This window comes from Hyperolius riggenbachi, chromosome 1 (assembly GCF_040937935.1).
Source record: "Hyperolius riggenbachi isolate aHypRig1 chromosome 1, aHypRig1.pri, whole genome shotgun sequence".
In the NCBI taxonomy this organism is placed as follows: domain Eukaryota; kingdom Metazoa; phylum Chordata; class Amphibia; order Anura; family Hyperoliidae; genus Hyperolius; species Hyperolius riggenbachi.
The window spans coordinates 505,255,631-505,276,870 of NC_090646.1; the positions used below are offsets into that span (position 1 = coordinate 505,255,631).

At 44.0% G+C, this 21,240-nt stretch overlaps 1 protein-coding gene across 16 annotated transcripts in view; it reads left to right on the forward strand.

The window, feature by feature from the left end:
* RIMBP2 (RIMS binding protein 2) overlaps positions 1-21,240 on the forward strand; it is a 591,563-nt gene that overhangs the window by 51,079 nt on the left and 519,244 nt on the right. For 15 of the 16 annotated variants that reach the window (XM_068243476.1, XM_068243541.1, XM_068243461.1 and 12 more), the window contains one exon: positions 9,885-9,992. In XM_068243476.1, the coding sequence (XP_068099577.1) occupies positions 9,885-9,992 (108 nt within the window). The remainder of the gene's footprint in view (positions 1-9,884; positions 9,993-21,240) is intronic. The other variant, XM_068243468.1, reaches the window with a different exon arrangement.

The following is a 21,240-nucleotide window of genomic DNA, read 5'->3' on the forward strand; positions in this document are numbered from 1 at the left end:
AGTAAAAATGGCATGTTTGGATAAGAAACAATTTTGTTCCAATCACTTTTTTTTTGTTCCAATCACTTTTCCACTTTTCCCTACATAGCCATGATAATGTTTGTCTAAAGGTGGCCATACACTTATAGATTTACAGCAGATTCGACCATCAGATAGACTTCTGTCAGATACCTGTCAAGTCAAATCTGACAGGAATCTATCTGGAGTGTGCCACACACTAGGAACATATTTCCAATAGATCTCAGAATTAATTGATCTTATTGGACCATTAGATCCAAAGTGACCAAAATGAAATCTATTGGAAATCTATTGAAAATCGAGCTAAATGCATTATTGGACCATTAGATCCAATGCAACTCTATGGGCCATCGATCTGCTGCCAGCAGCAGATTGACTTAGATCTTCCATCCTGTCAGATCAAATCGATTGAAATTGGCCACAAATCGATCGAATGGGGAATTTGATAGAATCAATTTCTGATTGATTCTATAGATAGAATCGGTCGATCGGTCGATGGCTAAAATCGACCAGTGTATGGGCCCCTTTAACTGGAAAGCTGGCAACTAGTAGGCCTTAAAGTGGACCTGAACTCTTGCCCGGGACAGAAGGAAAACAGAGCAAAATGTCCTGTATCTGTATTTAGAGAGTTTAGCCAGTCTAATTCACCTTCATCTGTGACTAATCATCACGGTAATTTGATCTCTCTGCTGTGTCAGCTCAGGAATCTCCTTTGCCACAACAGAGCAGAAAATTTGTAAACCCAGGATGTTAACAATATGTCTGCTTCCCTGAAAGCAGGAGGTAGACACACTGCAGATTTATTGCAGGATTTGTATCAGCTGTCACAAAGAAATGTTTTTCTTTAAACGTTATTATGCTGTTGCGTATCTATTAGCGAAAAGAGGAAGTTCTCAGTACAGGTGCGCTTTAAGAGGCTGAACTTGAAGTCAAAACACAAAAGTGTAATGTAACAAAGCCTTGAAATAGGACTGGTGTGAATGTTGATGGTGCTGGTGGTTGCCTACTATCTGTAAGTGCAGTAGAGTGTCTTGCCAATGTCAGTATTGCATTAGTGGTTGTCAACAGCTTTGCAGAAAAAAATCTGTAAATGAATTAATAATGAAGCCAAAGAACAACACAGCAGAAACAAGGGAAAGACCAAGGAAATACTGGATAAAATATGAATGAGATCAATCCTTACAATATGGAAAATATTAACCCATTAAGGAGTATAGCCTATAATGGGCCTGATTTACTTACCTGAAAGGACTGCAATTTTGCTGTTAATCGGGTTAGTAGTATGAAAGATTACCAATATTTTAGAGATCGGAACATAATGCCCATACTAGAAGAGCACTAACCAGTGTTGTATAGCTATAAATACCAGATTATAGTATCTTTCATTCAGTTATAGTAAAGCTTAAAGAGTAACTGTCCTGAAAATATTAAAATTTTAAAACACAAACAAATAAGAGGTATGTTTCTCCCAGAGTAAAATGAGCCATACATTACTTTTCTCCTATGTTGCTGTCACTTACAGTAAGGGCCCATTTCCACGATCGTGAATTCGCACACGCATCTCCTCTCCATCATCGATCGCCGCTAGAAGACTGTTAGACGCGCGAAACCGCCGTATATTTACAGTGTACAGCGCTGCAATCTACGGCAGTGCTGTACTGGGAACGTGCATGTGACACGGCTGTCCCCCTGATCAGCAGATAAGTGATCCGCTGTCATAGGCTGAAGCCTTTGACAGCCGATCACGCTGATTGGCTGGCGGAGGGAGGATTATTAAAATAAAAAATTTGTTTATTGAAAAAAAATATTTATAGAAAAAAATAAACATCCTGGGAGCTATCACAGCCTACCAACACAAATCTCTGTTGGTGTGCAGCAAGGGGGAGGGGGGGTCACTTGTGTGCAGAGTTGTGCTGTCCAGCGGCGAGCTCTTAGGCCTAGTGCACACCAGAGCAGTTCAGCTGCGGTTTGCGATCCGCTTGCGGGTGCGGATCCGCTAGGGTAATGTATTTCAATGGGCTGGTGCACACCAGAGCGGGAGGCAATTTGCAGAAACGCATACTCCCGGGCTGCTGCAGATTTTGGATTGCGGATGCGTTTCTGCCTCAATGATAAGTGTAGGAAAAAACGCAAACCGCTCTGAAAAACGGCACTTCAGAGCGGTTTGCCAGGCGGTTTTTGTTACAGTAGCTGTTGAGTAACAGCTTTACTGTAACAATACATGAAATCTATTATACCAAAACCGCTACACAAAACCGCAAAACGCTAGCTGAAACGCTGCAGAAAAATAAGAAAAAGCGTTTCAAAATCTGCTAGCATTTTGCGGATCTGCTAGCGGTTTTTGGTGTGCACTAGGCCTATAAGAGGAACTCCAGTGAAAATAATGTAATAAAAATGTGCTTCATTTTTACAATAATTATGTATAAATGATTTAGTCAGTGTTTGCCCAATGTAAAATCTTTTAAATCCCCGATTTACATTCTGACATTTACATGGTGACATTTTTACTGTTGGCAGGTTATGTATCTGCTGCATGATTTTTTGGCAGTTGGAAACAGCTGTAAACAGCTATTTCCCACAATGCAGCAAGGTCCACAGCCAGGAAACTGCCAAAAGTTTTAACTTTTCTTGTGGGAGGGGTTACACCACAATATCAGTCATACAGCGCCCCCTGATGGTCTGTTTGTGAAAAGGAATAGATTTCTCAAGTAAAATGGGGTATCAGCTACTGATTGGGATAAAGTTCAATTCTTGGTTGGAGTTTCTCTTGAAAGCTGCAGGGGGTAAAGCCCGTGGTCCTTAAAGAGGAACTCCAGTGAAAATAATGTGATAAAAAAGTGCTTCATTTTTAGAATACCTGTAATTATGTATAATTATGTAGAATAATTATGTATAAATGATGAAAGGGAAAAACTCATTTCTACATGTAAACATAACTGATTTTTGTGTAAGTCATTAGCTGAAATTACGTGAATCAACTGACTTCATTTCCATTTTAAGACTGAAATTTAAATGGCAGTTGTGACAAATCTACCTTTCTGTGATGAAAAACAAATAGCATTAATGACCTTTTGACCTTTCCAGCGCTAAAAACTAATCTCTAGCCCTTTTGTCTTCAATTTGCTTACTTTTCCTGGAAATCACTCAATTTAGCATGCTGTTGGGCAAGCTCATTTGCATAGATAACTGTAGCTTTTTAACACTTGGGATTTCAGACAACTTCTTAGTAGGGCTAGTACTATGTGTACCTATGTTTATCTCATCATTTCACATGTCACTTCAAGTCTGCTTTAAAGTGAAATTTTAAAGCAAAAAAAATAAATAAAACAGATACTTACAGATACTTACGTAGGTAGAGAAAGGCCTCTGGTTAGTTCTCCTTGATCCCACCATTACCGCACATGGACCCTTAGAACATTTCCCACAAGAGCTTGTCAGATATGTTGTCATGTTGCCATGTACAAGTGCGTCTATACTGCAGCTGTGTTAGTATGGGTGCGCCTGTGCACTAAGCCAAAGTCGCTCATTCACAAGCCGCAGTACGGTCGCAGGGGAGCATGCCTACAGATTAAGTCCAAGCCAGCGGTGGTGGGGTTGAGGAGGATCCGGGAAGCCTTTGTAGAATCCAGAGACCTCACCTTCTTAGGTGAGTATCTGTTTTTTTGTTTTGTGTTCTAGATCAGGCTCACTTTAACCGCTTCCAGGCCAGTGCGTTTGAAATCTACGTCCTGCTCTGACAGGACGTAGATTTCGACAATCGCCACCGCTGCGCGGTCCCGCCGATCATGCCACTCTCCCATTGCCAAAACTCCCTTGCACTGCTATCTATATGAAGGCAGAGCTGTGTGAGCTGCTCAGGAGCCAATTTCATTGTCTCCTGACCTTGTCAACACTGTAAGCCAATCTAATTGGCTTATACTGATAGACAGCATCAGGAGCCAATGAAAGCGGCTCCTGACTGGCTGACAGCGCTCTGCCGTCATAGGGAAGGCAGAGGGAGGTACCTGCGGTGATGGTAGAGCAGTGCGACCAGAATGGAGAAGGAAAGTAAGATTAAAGAGTAAAAGATTTTTAACTTTTGGATTACCCGGTTAGCATCCTTATTGCTTGTTTACCAGATAAAAATACAGAATTGATTTTTTATTTTATGCCTGACAGATATGCTTTAAGGGGGCAGAGACTGCTGGTATGGAAGTAGTTAACATCTATTACAAAATATCAATAACATAAATAGTAATGTACATAGAGGCTCCCCTAAAGGGCCAGCAAGTGCACTGCCATTCATGAACTTGATGGGGCCGCTGAAGAAAGCATCATGTATTTTATATCACTAGGTCTCCTAAATTAAAAGAATATCTTATGAGCTTAACAAGCTGGATAACACCAGCTTTTCATAGCACAGGATGCCACAGACAGGATCCATCAAGATCAGTACAGTATATTATTATCTCGGCTCTTCCTATTCAGTAAAGAGTTTTTGGGCAAGACTTCCTGCTACTGCCTACTGAGTGCGCTCTACTGGCTGCCTCGCAATCGCTTTGAGTCTGATGGGAGAAAAGCCCTATACAAATATTGGTATTATTATTATTGTTACAATCCAAAATGTCCAACTACTCATAACTATTGACCAGTGAGATTAAAAAAGGAACTCCTGGTAAAAGTTGAATGCAGCTGTTCATCAGCCAATTACCATAAAGATATAAACATCCATTGTAGCCACCATGAGTGCAGATTAAGACACTGTTCAAATCTGTTAAAGTCCAGTTACAGGAAAATATTTTATTTTTGTTTTGGATAGTCAAGGACTAGGTAAAAACCTCTTCTGTATTTTAAGTGCAGTCCCATGTCTCAGTTTGGGAATGTTCCCATCACATCCTGCTTACAGGGCTATCAACAAATTAAAATATTTTTTGTAGACTATGGAAGAGTTAGAATTCCTGGCACTGGCATAACCCTCACGACCACTGTCCCCTGCAATTATAAGGGGCTCAGGGGCTTTGAGGGCCTGCTGCTCCTCCACACATTGCAGAGTAAAAGCAGTGAAATGGTGTGTATTTACCTGCACCAGCACTGCATTGGGCTTTCTTGTCTTCCCAACAGCCGCTTGCTCTATGCTGCCATCCTCTCAATGCAAATTACTTGATTGGGTGCTGCAGAATGGAAGCGCAGCACATACAGCAAGAGACCCAGTGACACACTGGAGAAGGTAAATATTACACGGTTTTACTGCTCTTAATCTGTGGGAGGGAGGGATGGTTTTGGGGTTGGGGGAAACCTGTGACTGGCTACATAGTCAGCGGTAGGTGGCCCCATAACAATTTTTCTTGAGGGCCTAGGGGCTTCTTGTTACACCCCTGATCCCTAGCTAGTTTTTATTGCTGTTCCATTATTCCTTGTCCCTGGGAGCAACAGTTTTCATGCTCAGACCCTTACAAAGGTCTAAAACAAATGCTCTTTAAAGAGAATCTGTAACAAAAAAAAGAGCCGCTAGGTCTACTTTGGGAGGAGGACTCCTCCTGGATGCTAAAGAGGCTTCCTCCTTCTTCCTCAGTAGAAAGGGATATACCGCTGGGACCCGAGAGGATCTTCCTGCTGGCCGTTTGCTATGCGCAGTATCGCACACCACTCGGGCTCCGGTGGAAAATTTCATACATAACTATGTAGAGTATACCCGATTATTTCCAAAGCCGAGCACATCAGTACTGCCCACACAAGAGTTCAAGCTCGTGCATGCACATTACGGAGGCGCTTGTCTTTGAAACTACTCAGAGGCGCAAGTAGTTGTGAGGAGTGCGGAAGACCTAGAAGAAGAACTTCAACCAGGCACGTGCAGAGGGGGGTGCTCTGGGTGCCCAGGCACCTCCCCTTTTTAAAATCTTCAAAAAAGGCCCCTCTGGCTGCGGAAAAGAAGCCACGCCCCCAACCGCGATAAGCCCTGCCCACCCGCTGGATGCTCCGCCCCCGCTGCATGGGAGCAAGTAAAATGTCTCAACCTAGCAACCAGTGGCCTCTCCCTCCACCTAGGACCCATACTGACCTCTTCCCCAGCACCCACAGTGACCTCTCCCTCCACCTAGCACTCACAGTGACCTCTCCCTCCCCCAGCACCCACAGTGACGTCTCCATCCATCTAGCACCCACAGTGACCTCTCCCTTCCCCAGGACTAACAGTGACGTCTCCCTCCACCTAGCACCCACAGTGACCTCTCCCTACCCCCCGCACCCACCGTGACCTTTCCCACCACTTAGCACTTACAGTGACCTCTTCCTCAACCTAGCACCCACAGTGACCTCTCCCTTCCCCAGGATCCACAGTGACCTCACCATCCACCTAGCACCCACAGTGACCTCTCCCTCCACCTAGCACTCACAATCACCTCTCCAGCTCTAGCAGTCATCCTGCCTATCCCAGCACCCACACAGACCTATCGCTCCCCCAGCACCCACAGGGATCTTTCCCTTCCCCAGCGACTACCTCCCTGCCCCCTGCAGCACCCACAGGGACCTCCCATCGCAAAAGCAGCACCTACAGTGACCTCTCCCATCGCTAGCACCAACATTGACCTCTCCCAACACCCAGCATCCACAATGACTTCTCCCTCCTCCAGTAACCACACTGACTTCTCCCAGAACCCACAGTGACCTCCCCTTCCTCCAGCACCCATACTGACCTCTATCTTCCACAGCATCCACAGTGACCTACCCTTCCCCCAGCACCCACACTGATCTCTCCTTCCCCCAGCAACCACACTGACCTCTACCTCCCCTAGCAGCAACTACGACATTCACAGTAGCACCCACAGTGACCTCCCCTTCCTTCAGTACCCACAGTGACCTCCCCCAAAGGACCCACAGTGACCTCCCTTTCCTCCAGCACCCACACTGACCTCTACCTACCCTAGCAGCAACTATGCCATTCATATCAGTACCCACAGTGACCTCCCACCCACTGCACCCACAACAATCCCACTAATATTCAGAACCCACATTATACTCAACCAGTAACCCCCACTATAACAAGCACCCAGTACTTGCACCAAGCACCCTGCGCCTGATACTCACATCTAGCCTCCATATGGCACTTAGTACTTGCATCAAACAGCCACATGACACTCACTACCTGCTCCCCTTCACCCTATAGATGGCACCTAGTACTCACACCTACATGGCACACTACTTGCACCCAGCCCTGACATGGCACCCACTACTCACACCTGCACCCACATAACCAGTACTAGCACCCGAAGTACCTGCACTCAGAACCCACATGACACACAATGCCCACCCATAGCTAGCACCCATTGCAGGCATGGTACCAAGTATTCACACCTATGTGATACCCAGTACCTGCACCCAACACCCACATGTTTCATCTGCAGTAGTTCCAGTTGCACTAAGCCTCCACTTGGTGCCTAGCACAAACACCAAGCCTAGCGCAAACACCAAGCCCTCACATGACATTCAGTACATGCATACAACAAAGAAAAGTCCACGGGCCTCAGACTGTGTCCAATCGATCACGGGGAGTCACAGATTAAGGTAGGAGTGACATCAAGTCTCCAATGCAATACAGTCCATACACATACAATCCAATCTGGACTCGACTCTTCTGTGATGAATTTCAGCTTTTATTTGCTTTTCAACAGTATTTATACAGCTTTCTTGCTGTATAACCGCTGTTGAAAAGCAAATAAAAGTTGAAATTCATCATGAGACTCATACATGGTACTCCCTACTCACTCATGTCCAGCACTCACATGGCTCCCTGTACCAATTAGCACTCACATGGCACCCACAATTGTGTATTACCATCTGCTACTTATTTAGCACCCAATACTGCTTATCATCCACTGCAAATAAACACCCAATACAATCTGGACCTTGGTACCCACAGCAGCTTGACACAGACTTTACTTTGGCACCTCAGCACCCACTGCAACTTAGAACAAACTGGACCGTTGCATCTTACCACCCACTGCACCTTAGCACTTACTGCGGTGTTGCACCTACTAATGCTTAGCAACCACTGCATATTGGCAACCACTTCTTTGCCTGAAAAGAAGCTTGGGTGCTGATCAAGAGGGACAGAGGTTCCCAGTAATGAAAGGTGAGTCCATGCCTACCTCAGGCTCCACTGTGCCTACCCTAATAGTGGGCACCTATCACTGATGATTTGAGGGTGGATGGCGCCAAAAGACTTGGTTGGAATGAGACACAAAGTCTGCCTGATACTGGTATAAAGGTGTGTGTGTGTGTGTGTGTGTGTGGGGGGGGGGGGGGGAAGGGAGTTAAGACTGTCTAATACTGCTTTCTGGGGACGGGGTATTACATACACAATTTAGCATGACTTATCGATTAAGGCCCTTTTTTCAAATTTGAGCACCCCCCCCCCTTGAGGATCCTCTGCACGGCCCTGACTTCAACTGGGTATGGCACAAGAACGACAGGGCAGTCCAAGAACCGGTAAGATTCTATGGTATCCAGAGCCTTCCCTCTACATAGGTATGTATGAAACCAGAACTGAGTTTTTCATTAACTCATTCACCGCACAGGCAATGCCACAGTTATGTAATTCAGACCACCAATCATACACTGATAAGGCATGTACATTTATGTTGTTGGTAAATTGCTGGCTTGGCTAGGTGTTGCAGCATATCCTGTGAACATGTTGCCCCAAATTTACAGCACATATGATCATGTGACTAACAGCTGAGTGTTATAATTCCTCTGTGATCTGCATGCTTCTTTTTCACCTTTGCAGCAGGTGGTGCCCTAGGCAAATGCTTAGATTGCTTATGCCTACAAATGTTAGCATTACAGTTCAGAAACAAGGATCTTTCAGAAGCAGAGCAGGTGTGGCAGCCCTTATTGTTTTTATAATACCATTGTTTACATGAAACAACTTCTTAGGATAACGTGGGCTTGAAATGTATCCAATTCACTTTTTCTACTATGTTTTATCATAGGAGATCATTTTTATCTTCTGTTTAAAATAAGTTAACAGCACTGCATTTGAAAAGCACCATACATTAGGTTAAAAAGTACTGTTGCTGGTGGCTTGAAAAGCATTTTATGTGAAAATATCACCTGGGAGAAAATTTAGGAGAAAAGGGAATCGAATTGGGCCCATAGCGATTGTGTTTGTGCTCTGTATTTTTGGGGAGGCAATTATAGTTCATCATAACCACCTATCCAAGGGGGGATAGCATCCTACCTAATAATTGGCAAGTGTCCCTGCGTACTATGTGCGTGTGTCAGTGCCTTTTGTCTTTGCGCAGAGACACAGCCGAGAGGTGGGGGGGAATGGCGTGCGGCAGAAGAGGACTGCGTGCACGGGGCGGGTGCGCGTGCGGTGGCAATGTATGCGCGCTGATAGAGAAACCAATGCGAGGGGGGGGAAGGGCGCCACCACAGCCTAGTGCCCGTTTTTAATCGGGCCTTAGGACTAGTTATTGTAAAATGTTTCTGAGGCCAAGGGCTTCATGAGGTTTTTGCTGTTGGCTTCCATTTTTTTTTTAGTTACAGGGGCGTTCACACTGCACGCATTCCCATCCGTGTTTCGGGAACGCGTGCAGGAGGCCAACACGCACGACAGACAGTGCAAAGACTGCAGGTGTGGTCCGGGAGCGCTTGCTGCACGCATTTTTTCCAGAAACGCGCAGCTGACCCATTCACTTCAGTAAATGGGATCAGCTACGCAACGCATACAAATGCAGATGGCGTTCGTTCGTATGCATTGCGTTCCGAACGCACGGCCGTCCGCAATTGCTAATGTGAACAGGGCCTTAATATTTATACTGTATGTATGGTACTGTGCGTATAAATGTTGATACTTTCTGTATCTTAATCTTGTTTTTATTTTACAGCAGAAACCTGACAGCAGTAAAGTAGGGAGTACGTCAAAGCAGCCAACCCAGAAAACGATCAGCAAGGACTCTGAAAATCCAAATGCAGCCAAAATTTCAAAGATCAAGGTAAGGTTCTTTTTATAGTGAAAACGTTAGAAAACTGAAAGAACAGGTAAAGTCTTGTACAGAAGCCAGAGAACTGTGTCCCAAGCTGATCACTTTTATTGAATCTCCCAGTGATCTAGAGGTGTACTCACTTTTGTGAGTTTCAGCTAACATCTTCTAGATTGAAGAAATAAGAATGTGGAGGCTCCACAAGCTAGACATTTTCATCAAATAATTAATATGAAGGGTATTTTATTTATTTTTGTCCTGCAAAGAATCCATAAAGATGGAAAGATTAAGGGACTAGGATGAGAAGATTTTGCAATGAGGTAAAATTGATATTTAATTTATGGCAAAATATGTTTAAGAATTTAATATTATTACCATATTCACTGTGCAGGTTTCATTTTATAACTGATATCCCTATATAATTTTCACGTGTCTAGAAATGCCATGCCTTTACTGGGCATACATGTCAGTTTAATTACTATTCCCCCTCTGAGTCGAAGCAGCTCGGAGGGAGAAGTAATTCAGATTCATTAATTACGGCTAGGTGGACCGTGCACTATAGCATTGTGGCTATAGCAACGCCCAATTCAGGAGCTGCCGAGCGCCAAAAAACCCTGCCTCACTTTTTTTGCTCTATGTATGTATGTACTTTATTTTAGTCCTTAAAGAGAATCTGTATTGTTAAAATCACACAAAAGTAAACATACCAGTGCGTTAGGGGACATCTCCTATTACCCTCTGTCACAATTTCGCCGCTCCTCGCCGCATTAAAAGTGGTTAAAAACCGTTTTAAAAAGTTTGTTTATAAACAAACAAAATGGCCACCAAAACAGGAAGTAGGTTGATGTACAGTATGTCCACACATAGAAAATACATCCATACACAAGCAGGCTGTATACACCCTTCCTTTTGAATCTCAAGAGATCATTTGTGTGTTTCTTTCCCCCATGCACTGAAGTTTCAGGCTGCTCTTTTCTTCCTGCAAACAGCTTTGCCCGTGTCTGTAATTCCTCACTATGTGAAAGCCCAGCCAGCTCAGAGGACGATTTATCCAGCTTGTAAAAGATAAGAGAGAAGAGAGAAGCTGCTCTAATCCTAAATAACACACAGGCAGTGTGCATAGAGGGGCCTGGAAGGGGGAGTTCATAGCAGAACCACAACACTGAAGAACTTGGCAGCCTTCCAGACACAGGCTGACAAGTCTGACAAGAGAGAGATAAGTTGAGTTATTATAGAGACTGTGATAGTACAAAGTGCTGCAGTAAGCCAGAACACATTAGAATAGCTTTTGGAACTTGTAGGATGATAAAAAACAGGATGCAATTTTTGTTACGGAGTCTCTTTAATTCATTTGACTCATGCCTTTCACCCAATACACAATAGAAGAAGTTCTGATCAGGCTGTGATCTATTGTACTGGGTAACCAGCATTCCCGATAATTCCTGATTACAGATGGTCAATGAAATGCAATTTTTTTTCCTGCATGCAGATTTATTGCATATTGTATGCAGCTTGGAATTAGGTCAATTAAATGCATTGTCAATATGCATTGGTTCAATTTCAAATTACATGTAATTACTGTATTTTTTGGACTATAAGACCCTCCTGACCGTAAGACGCACCTTAGTTTAGAGGACAAAAACCAGGGGAAAAAAATATACTAAACCTGGTGCATCCACGGTTAAGGGGCATCTTATGGGTTATGCCCCCTTTGTACCTCATGCCCCCTTGTACCTCTTGTGTCTCCTTGTGTCATCTTCTGTCTCCCTTGTGTCCTCCTGTGTCCCAATGTGTCCTTCTCTGTCCTCTTTGTGTCCTCCTCTACGCCCCTTTGTGTCCTCCTTGTGTCCTCAGTTTGTCCCCCTGTGTCCTCCTCTGCATGGGCACAGTACAAGGAGTCCCCGACATTGGCGTTCACAAGTCAGGAACTTCCTGCATTTGGACTACTGTATAAGATGCAGTAACTTGTTTTCCCCACTTTTGGAGGGAAAAAGTGAGTCTTATAGTCCAAAAAATACATTTGCATTTAAGCTAGAAAAATGACCATCTTATTGACCATTTCCAACATGATATTGGGCCATACGCTCTCTAAATGTGAATAGCATTGCCATGTGCAGGCAGCGCACAACAATTTTACCATCATGCAGATTACCTAGTGCTTGTTGCAAAATGAATGCATCCCATGTTACCAGAGTAACACACATTGCACTACTTACAAAACACGCATTTCTCTAGCAACTTGAACGTTACCTAGGTAACATAGGTTGCACTAACTGTACAACACATGCTACATACTTGGCATAATTACTGGTAAAATTGCTGTGTTCTGGACACGGCAATGCTACCAATATTTAGTTAATATGACCCATTGTTCCTGGGCTGTACAACCTACTAATTGTAAGCTCTGGATTCTCTCACCACAATGTACTTGCGTACTGTTTACGCCATGCTGCTTACCCCACCAGTCATTCTCACATACAATGAAACAGGTATAGGTGCCCTCAGTGCTAGTAGTAGCTAGGCACAGTTGCCCCCAGTATAGGTTAGCCAAGTACAGTTTCCCCAAGTATAGGTTGGCCAGGCAGTATTTTCACTTCCTGTTTCTTCCTGGTGCTGCCCCCAGACTTTTGCTGCCTGAGGAAGTCGCCTCACTTGTCATCATGGGTGGACCGGGCCTGCTTTGATACTTTCATACACTGGGAAAATAGTTATTGAGGACGGCTATATTTATAAGTCTGCATTTAAATGAATTAAAAGATACTAGATTAGTTTCCATGCCACCACTATTGTATCTGGTGCATAATGCTATTTCTAGTTGTCTTCATGGTATAAACCTTGTTTGTTTTCCCAGGGTAAAGCCCTTGATTCCAGAATCAAAATCTTTGCTAATATTTTGCTATCTACAGTATGTTCATAATGGTTTTTGCATTAGCAATCTGTGTGATCTGAGTTGGGTTTAGGTATCATACTTATTGTGGCCGTGTGTGGTTTTGTTTTAAACGTGGCTTGATGTAATGTGCTATTCAGTGGTGCTGTAAGTGGTTGAGCAAGGATGTATTGATTTTTTTTATAGTAGTGTGCTTAGAAAGTTAGAATTAATCGGGGCTCGGTCTTATTAAGCTTTTTTTTGAGGACTTGCTGTGATTTTGTTTTTTTAAGCTTTATGTAAAAATATCTAGCAATGTGGGTAATGCTGTTCATGAATTCATGCCTTCAAATTATCAGAAGCTTTAAACTGGTTTTCTAGCTTTTTCTTAAATATCCTAACTACCCTGATGAGGTTAGCTTTTACTTCCCTCAAGCCCCAAAAAAGCTTGATGGGGAATCTGTCAAATGCATAAAATGTTAGTCGGTGAGATAACATGGCATCAGGTTTGTTAGATTTCACAAAGAAATTACGGTAAATTTAGTCCACTTTAACTGTGTTTTTTTTTATTTTTTTCTTATGAATGCCAGTGAAGATTAATGGCAATTTCAGCTTTATGTGTGGTTTCTTTGCTTTGAGAGGATGGACTAGACAAGTGGGTAGCCACTGCATCCACATATTCTTGCTGTAGTGATATTGCTATTGCACCTATCCTTTTTTTTTTTTTTTTTTGGCTGAGGCTAGTTGCTTCCCAGATGCTAGAATTGCTCGACTGTTGTGGAGTAGCATGGATACATCTTTATTTTATTTCTAATAGATTATTTGTTCTACTGATAAGCTGTGGTTTAGTGACCATCTGAATTCTTTAAGCCCTGTACACTTGCATGACTAAAGTCGGCTGAGGCAGCCAATAACAACCACCTCAGCTGATAGTCAGGCCTGTGTACAGAAGCCCTGGGTCGCTGCCCTGCAAGCAGTCCCCCATGCGGATCAACTGGGGCACGGGACAGCCAACTTCATTTTGCCGTTTCTTTACACGCTCACCACGTGACTGCACGTACGTGCTGCTCTGTTGTCCTTCTGCCTGCCCCCCCCCAAAGAGCGCGTCATCGGCTATACAGCTGCCTTTGTGTCTGTCAGCATCGGCCCAGCGATCTCGCCATAAGTCAAAAGTGTGTATACATCTTTAGGCTTCAATATTAAAGAAAAAAAAATTAAAGTCATGACCTGACCATGAAATAGGTTTAACATTGGGGAGTATTGTAGTTGAAACTGTACTCAAAAATGGTCAGTGCATGAGTACACATTATGTGGGTTTGAATAGTGGACATGTATAAATCCAATAAATAATAAAATAAATACCCTCATTTTGATGGATTTAATTCCCTTCAGCAATCTATTAACAGATGGGCATTAAATAGCAGTTTAATGTTTTGCCATTATTGTCTTCTGTCTTAGAGTATACTGTGTTACCCTGATGCATGTCCAATAGTAAATGTATAACTGCATAAGTGTCACCACAGAGTGTAGACATTCCTTTAGCATGAGTATCAACAGAAAATATGCCCTCTGTGTCTAGTTCTTTGTGACACATAAAATGCATTGATTTTCTCATTCCTGTTAAAACACCTTGTTGCATCGCGCATGCTGTAAATACATCTGTGCTGTAAATGCATCTGGATGTGTAGGATGGAAATACTGAGACTTATGGAGTGCTGAAAAGTGAGTCTACTGTGAGTATACCATATCCAGAGCCAAACTGAGACCATACAGGGCTTCAAGCAGAGCAAAGAATTAAGCACCTCCCCCCTTCTCCCATCCTCCCTGTGTGTGTGTGTGTGTGTGTATGTATATGTATGTATGTGTATATATATATATATATATATATATATATATATATATATATATATATATATATATATATATATATATATATATATATATATATATATATATATATAATGTATGTAGCCATACACCTCGAGATTGCTTTCTGCTCAAATGAGCAGTACAAAGCTAGTGTGGTGACTGTGTGATTGATATTGGGGTATATGAGATCATAGCTCCCAACTGTCCCTTTTTTGGAGGGACAGTCCCTGCTTGGGAGCCCTGTCCCTCCGTCCCTCTTCCCTCCTCATTTGTCCCTCTTTCAGGACTTTGTCCCTCTTTCTATGTAAATATATACTGGTATATTTCTCTACTAAAAATGTTTGATTGACTGTAAAGTTTATTACCATCCTTTAAATTGATATATCACTAATTTTAAAATGTTAATATTAAGGAAAATGAACCGGGATAGAAAGGACAAGTGTGGTTTGAATTATAAAACAAATTTTTCTTATGACATCTTTATGGCATGCGTGATTAGGGATGTGACAGGGGTGTGGCAGGGGAGTGGCTTACGTGTCCCTCTTTCTCATCTCAAAATGTTGGAAGGTATGTGAGATTCCTGCAAGTATCTGATCTGAGTGTCACGAATTGTGCAATTTACTGTTTCACTTGCCTGCAGTAGTATGCGTTTGCAACTCTAAGAACTTCTAATGTTCCCCAGCAAGTGGCCTCATGCAGGCTTTGATCAAACTTATAAGTCACCATTTCTCCAGTGGGTGGAATTGGGGGGGATGAAGTGATACCCATGATAATGAGGTCATTGCTTCATTGTGGACAGATGAAATTTGATCAGCTGGACAGTCACTGTTCTGTCATTTAGCTACCTCAGCCCGGCGACCATATGGGCTGGAAAGCCGCCATCACCTGCACTCTCGTCATGGTGCGCACCAGTCCAGCATGGCCGTCACTACACAAACAGCTGTTTGCAGTCACTGCATACATTTCACTGCATCTTTGACTGCACATTGTATTATACCTGGCAGTCAGTGCATACCTTTCACTTGAATGGATGGCGGACTTGCCCTCCATAACAGATTCTCGTTAAAGGATTTAAAGTTGATTCATCTCATATACAGCAGGGCCTCAAAAGTCCTCCTGTATTGTTATTTTTGGTCACTACCTCGGGACGTGCATTCCATGCCTGCTGTCTTCCTTGGATGTGTGGTAGCTGTTCCTGCTCCTTTGCCCACAGCGTGCCTGCTGCCTTCCTTGGATGTGTGGTGGTAGCCGTTCCCGCTCCTTTGCCCACAGCGTGCCTGCTGCCTTCCTTGGATGTGTGGTGGTAGCCGTTCCTGCTCCTTTGCCCACAACGTGCCTGCTGCCTTCTTTGGATGTGTGGTGGTGGTAGCCGCTTCTTAGGCTCCCACTCCAGACCGGAATCGAACCAGGATTCCCCGGCTATTACCCGTGGTCACCATGCTACTGAGAAAGTACCATCGAAAGTTTCACACAGTTGAATGAATGGCAGACTTGCCCTCCATAACACATTCTTGGCAAATGCTTTCGATTTGGTTCGTCTTGCGCTGGGTCAAGGGTCCATCTGACCACAGATGCCTGGTCTGCAAATCACGGTCAGGGCAGGTACATTACTTATACAGCAAATGGGTCCTTACTTGGATGTGTGGTGGTGGTAGCTGGTTCTCAGGCTCCCACTCCGGAATGGAATCGAACCCTGATTCCGCAGCCATTATCGTGGTCACTCACAATGGCAGACTTGCCCTCCATAACAGATTCTCATTACAGGTACTGAACAGCCAGCAGAAAACGTAATTTAAAAAAATAGATGTAAGCTTTAACAATGGTAGAGAAAGAACCATCGAAAGTTGATAAGGCAGTCAGACATTACCTGATATCACTGAGGAAGAGCAATCTCACCATGGTGCGCACCAGTCCAGCACGGCCATTACAACACAAACAGCTGTTTGCGGTGCATAACACAGTGAGTTTGGTGTGTCAGTGTGAAGCAGTACTCTTATTACACTCTCTGATTGATGTACACACATCAGAATCAGAATCCGCTTTATTCGCCAAGTATGCCACATGCCTGGAATTGTTTTTGGAGCACATGGCACAGCATTTGTACATACATACATAGACTTGCATACATATGGCGTAGTGAGGGCTACATAAACATGAACATTGTGAGGGGCATACAGTCAAGCGGGGGTTATATGCAGAAGGAACAGAAACACAAGTTGTCATGTGAGGTTCGAGTTCAGTTGGAGTACCGCCTGGGGGAAGAAGGTACTCCGGTGTCTGGAGGTTCTGGTGGGGACAGCCCTGTAGCGGCGGCCCAGTGGAAGGAGCTTGAAGAACCGACAGCCCGGGTGGGAGGGGTCGGACGAGATCTTGATGGCCCTCGTCCTCATTCTGGCCGTGTGGAGGAGATCGAGGGGTGGCAGTGGCAGCCCGATGCAAGGTAGGCCTGCAATTTAGCATTCAATGTGATTTCTGCCCTTAAAACGCTGCTTTGCGTCAAATTCAGATTTTTCCCCGGGACTTTTGTTGTCTATCCCACTCATCCATGCAAAAACTCAAATGTTAGACCCCTTAAAACATCTTTTCCATCACTATTCTGGCCAGCATAAGCGTTTTTAGTTTTCAAACTTCGCCTCCCCATTGAAGTCTATTGCAGTTCGCGAAAGTTTGCGTGAAACAAACTTTTGTGGAAGTTCGCAAACCTAAAATCAGAGGTTTCGGGCCATCTCTAATTGGGAGGAGAGGCTAGTGGGAGGAAGGGAGAGTTATTGCTGATATTTTAAATATTGCAGTTTTACAGTAGTAGTAAAATTAATAATTATAATAATAATAATAATAATAATAATAGATGCAAAGCCCTCGCTGCTGAGATATGCAGAAAATACTGTCACGATAAGCTGAATGATTCGTCAAAATATGTCCACTGCACAAAGTGATATGTTTATCATGTGCAACCAGACTGTCTCCTAACACAGGCTGAGAAGTATCCAGTTATATTGCTAGATTAAGAAGCAATGTAATCCGATACCAGTGTTGAACACAATCTCTTTGAAAATGATCATGCAGAAGATTTTTCACCAGTGTGTATGCAGATAAAGAATTGTAATTCATGTAAGCAGTAATTGCTGCCAGTGATGTCAATAATAACTCTAGTCCAGTACTGTTACCGGTAATTTAGAAGCTTTACACGGCCTTGATAATAGCAGTCTCTCAGAGCAAAGCCATAAACATACCCAGTTTGATCATTAGGAGAATTTATAGAAATACTAATAGATGGTGCTTACAGATGATAATGTCATGATGCAACAAGAGTTTCTAAATTCCTGGCATAAATCTGCATCATTAGGTGGACTAATTATAAAGAGAAATTTAGCTGCCTTCCAAATCAGTATTCTGCTGGCATATTGTTACCCAGCAGTCCTAATGCTTCATGAAAAAGAAATGTCCAGAAGCATCTCTGTTTTGCATACAGTAAAAATTGCAGCTTGATTCTGGCACAGGATATTACCTATATAATGTGCAGCACTGTTCAGCAGAAATGATTAAGGTGGCCATACATCAGACGATGTATGTGCAGCTCAACCAAGAGAATTTGATGTGAGAGAGATCTGTTGCTTTCCCATACACAGCAGGCCGATTCCCGATTTCATGCCAAAATCGATCAGGAATCGGTGTTCATGCCGCATCCGCTGCCTCGCCGGCCTGATGCTGCCCACCTGGCACACTATACTTTACCTGTCCTCGTCCACTGCTGGCTCCGCCGCAATCCACATATACCCGCAATCCGTATACAGGGGCGCGTGTGATGTCACCCGGGCCCATGTTATTCCGGCAACTACATGGGATGCATGTATGTGGATTGCATTGGAGCCCTGAGCCAGCGGTGGATGCGGAAAGGTAAAGCATAGTGCACTGGGGGGCACATTTAACATTAGGAGGACAGCGCCAGTGGGTTTGTCACTTGTCCAGATAATGCTCACCGTTACTTCCTGTGTCCGATCGACCACAAAGGCTTGACATCTTGCAGCATGTCCGATCAACATGCTCGGCCCAAAATTGGTTGCATTGTTTATCGGACATGCTCTTGGCTTCACCAATTTTTTTCCGATTCAATAATAGTCAATTTGCCACCAAGTCCCTAGTTGTATGGATACCTTGAGTTGCAAATATGAATTATATGCAAATCTCATGTAAATTGTATGAGGTTTGGAATTCAGCCAATTAAATGCACTTACTTTCCGTTTTGTTTGGCCTAATTCCAAACTGCATTCTATATGCAATAAATTTGCATAAACGTTTGAATCATTAGCATTTCAGTGACCATCTCTACAGATCAGGAATTAATAAAGGTTGCAGATTACAAACTTACATTGATAAAAAGTAGCAGCTTCCATTCCAAGAGGTAAGGAATATGGGCTACAACGGGTAGGCAAAATGATACTCTGGATCAGTGACATCGGTAGCATCAAACATTCGGGACACGTGCCCCTAATGTAAGCAGCGGTGCCCAGATTCTCCTGTAGGACTTACTAGTCCCTTTTGGGAAATCATGTATGTGGGCTGGAGGTAGAGTGATTACCTGCATGCTGAATCTGTCTATAATGATAGTCTCAGGCAATACAGCTAATTTTGATGCAGAGCTGCGCCGATGATTTGGGTGCCAAATTACAGCTATTGCGGCACTCGGTGACTAATTTGTGCGCCAGCGATTGCCGGAGCTCAAATTAGAAAAAAAAAGCGGTCATTCAGCTGCCAGGCAACAGCTGGTGCCCGAATTATGTGATGCCTTCCGTCCCCCAAGTTGAGACAACTCAAAGGGGAAATAGGACCCCACCACAGACTTTCAGCAGGCACAGGGTGAACCATCTATTGGCTTTACCCTACAATGTAATTTGGCTGCAGCCATTTTACATGTATGCATCTCAGGTGATGCAGACTGATATGTGCTGCTGCAAAACCCAGGACTTCATTATTTTTGGTGTTTTTATGCTATTTACAGTTGCCCACCTGTAGAGGGGTTATCTGCCTAATAAAGATTTCGTAGGGATCTGTGAAGCACTCTCTAATTATGTTGTGTGTAGGGAAACCCCTGCAACTGGTTGGGGGGGGAGGTGCTGTAGGGTCTCGTAGGGTGTGCTGTTACATTTACCAAGTGCATGCCGACACATCATCGGGAACTTTAGGGTGGCAGCACTGATTCCGTGAAGACCTGGTGCAGTGTGGACAAAGTAAATATAACAGTGCTCTCTGTGCTTTGTGCACAAAAAGATGAGGAGTGGTGGAAAAGCTGGCCACTATGGGGAAGAAAGGACTGTCCAACTATAACCCAGGGGTGGGTAAAGGAGATGAAGGGAAGGCGGCCTGCTCTGATGTTATGCCCCTGGCTGCGTCATTATGTTTGATGGTCATGCTTTCTAATTGTCTTTGTTTTATTTTTTTCATGGGCTGATTAATTATGTGTTTTGGGGCGGAAAAAACAAAACTGCCTAATTTTATAATATCCAATGGATTATGTACAAAGGGTACTTTTCCAAAAAAATATTAAAGTTACAAAGAATTTGAAACCTCAACACCTCTACAGTACTATACATTAAATGAAAAGTGCGCTTGAGTGGGGCTTTGAGAGGGACCACGGAGAAGAATTGGGTGCTGTACATACAGCAAGGTTTTTTTTTTTTAAATTTGCTCCTAAAATGCAGAGGAGGGACCGGATATGAGACACCGTGCACTGTCATACCGGAGCTGGGTCAGGTGAGACCTCCACTGCCACTTCTTTATGGGGAGACTTTGGGTGAGGTGGGTGGGGGCCTAGATAGTCAGGGAAGCAATATGAGGGAGGGAGGGAGGGAGACCACTACACCATCAGTAAGCTGTTTGGGGAGGGATGGTCCACTAGACCACCAGAGAAGATATAAGGGGGAATGGAGGGTGGCCAATAGACCACCAGGGAAGCTATAAGGGGGAATGGAGGGTGGCCAATATACCACCATGGAAGCTATTTGAGGATGGTGGGACCTCTAGACTACCAGAGAAACTATATGGGGGAGGGAGTAGGCCACTAGACCACCAGGGAAACTATATGGGGAGGGGTGGAGGGGGGGCCTAGAACACCAGGGAATCTATATGGGGAGGGAGGGAGCAACTAGACCACCAGGGAATCGATATGGGGTGGAAGGGGGTCACTAGACCACCATGGAAGCTATTTGAGGATGGTGGGACCTCTAGACTACCAGAGAAACTATATGGGGGAGGGAGTAGGCCACTAGACCACCAGGGAAACTATATGGGGGGATGGAGGGAGGACCTAGAACACCAAGGAATCTATATGGGGGAGGGAGGGGGCCACTAGACCACCAGGGAATCTATATGTGGGAGGGAGGGGGCCACTAGACCAACAGGGAAGCTATATGGGGGAGGGAGGGGCCACTAGACCACCAGGGAATCTTTATGGGAGGGAGGGGGCCACTAGACCACCAGGGAAGCTATATGGGGAGGGGACCACTAGACCACCAGAGAAGCCATATG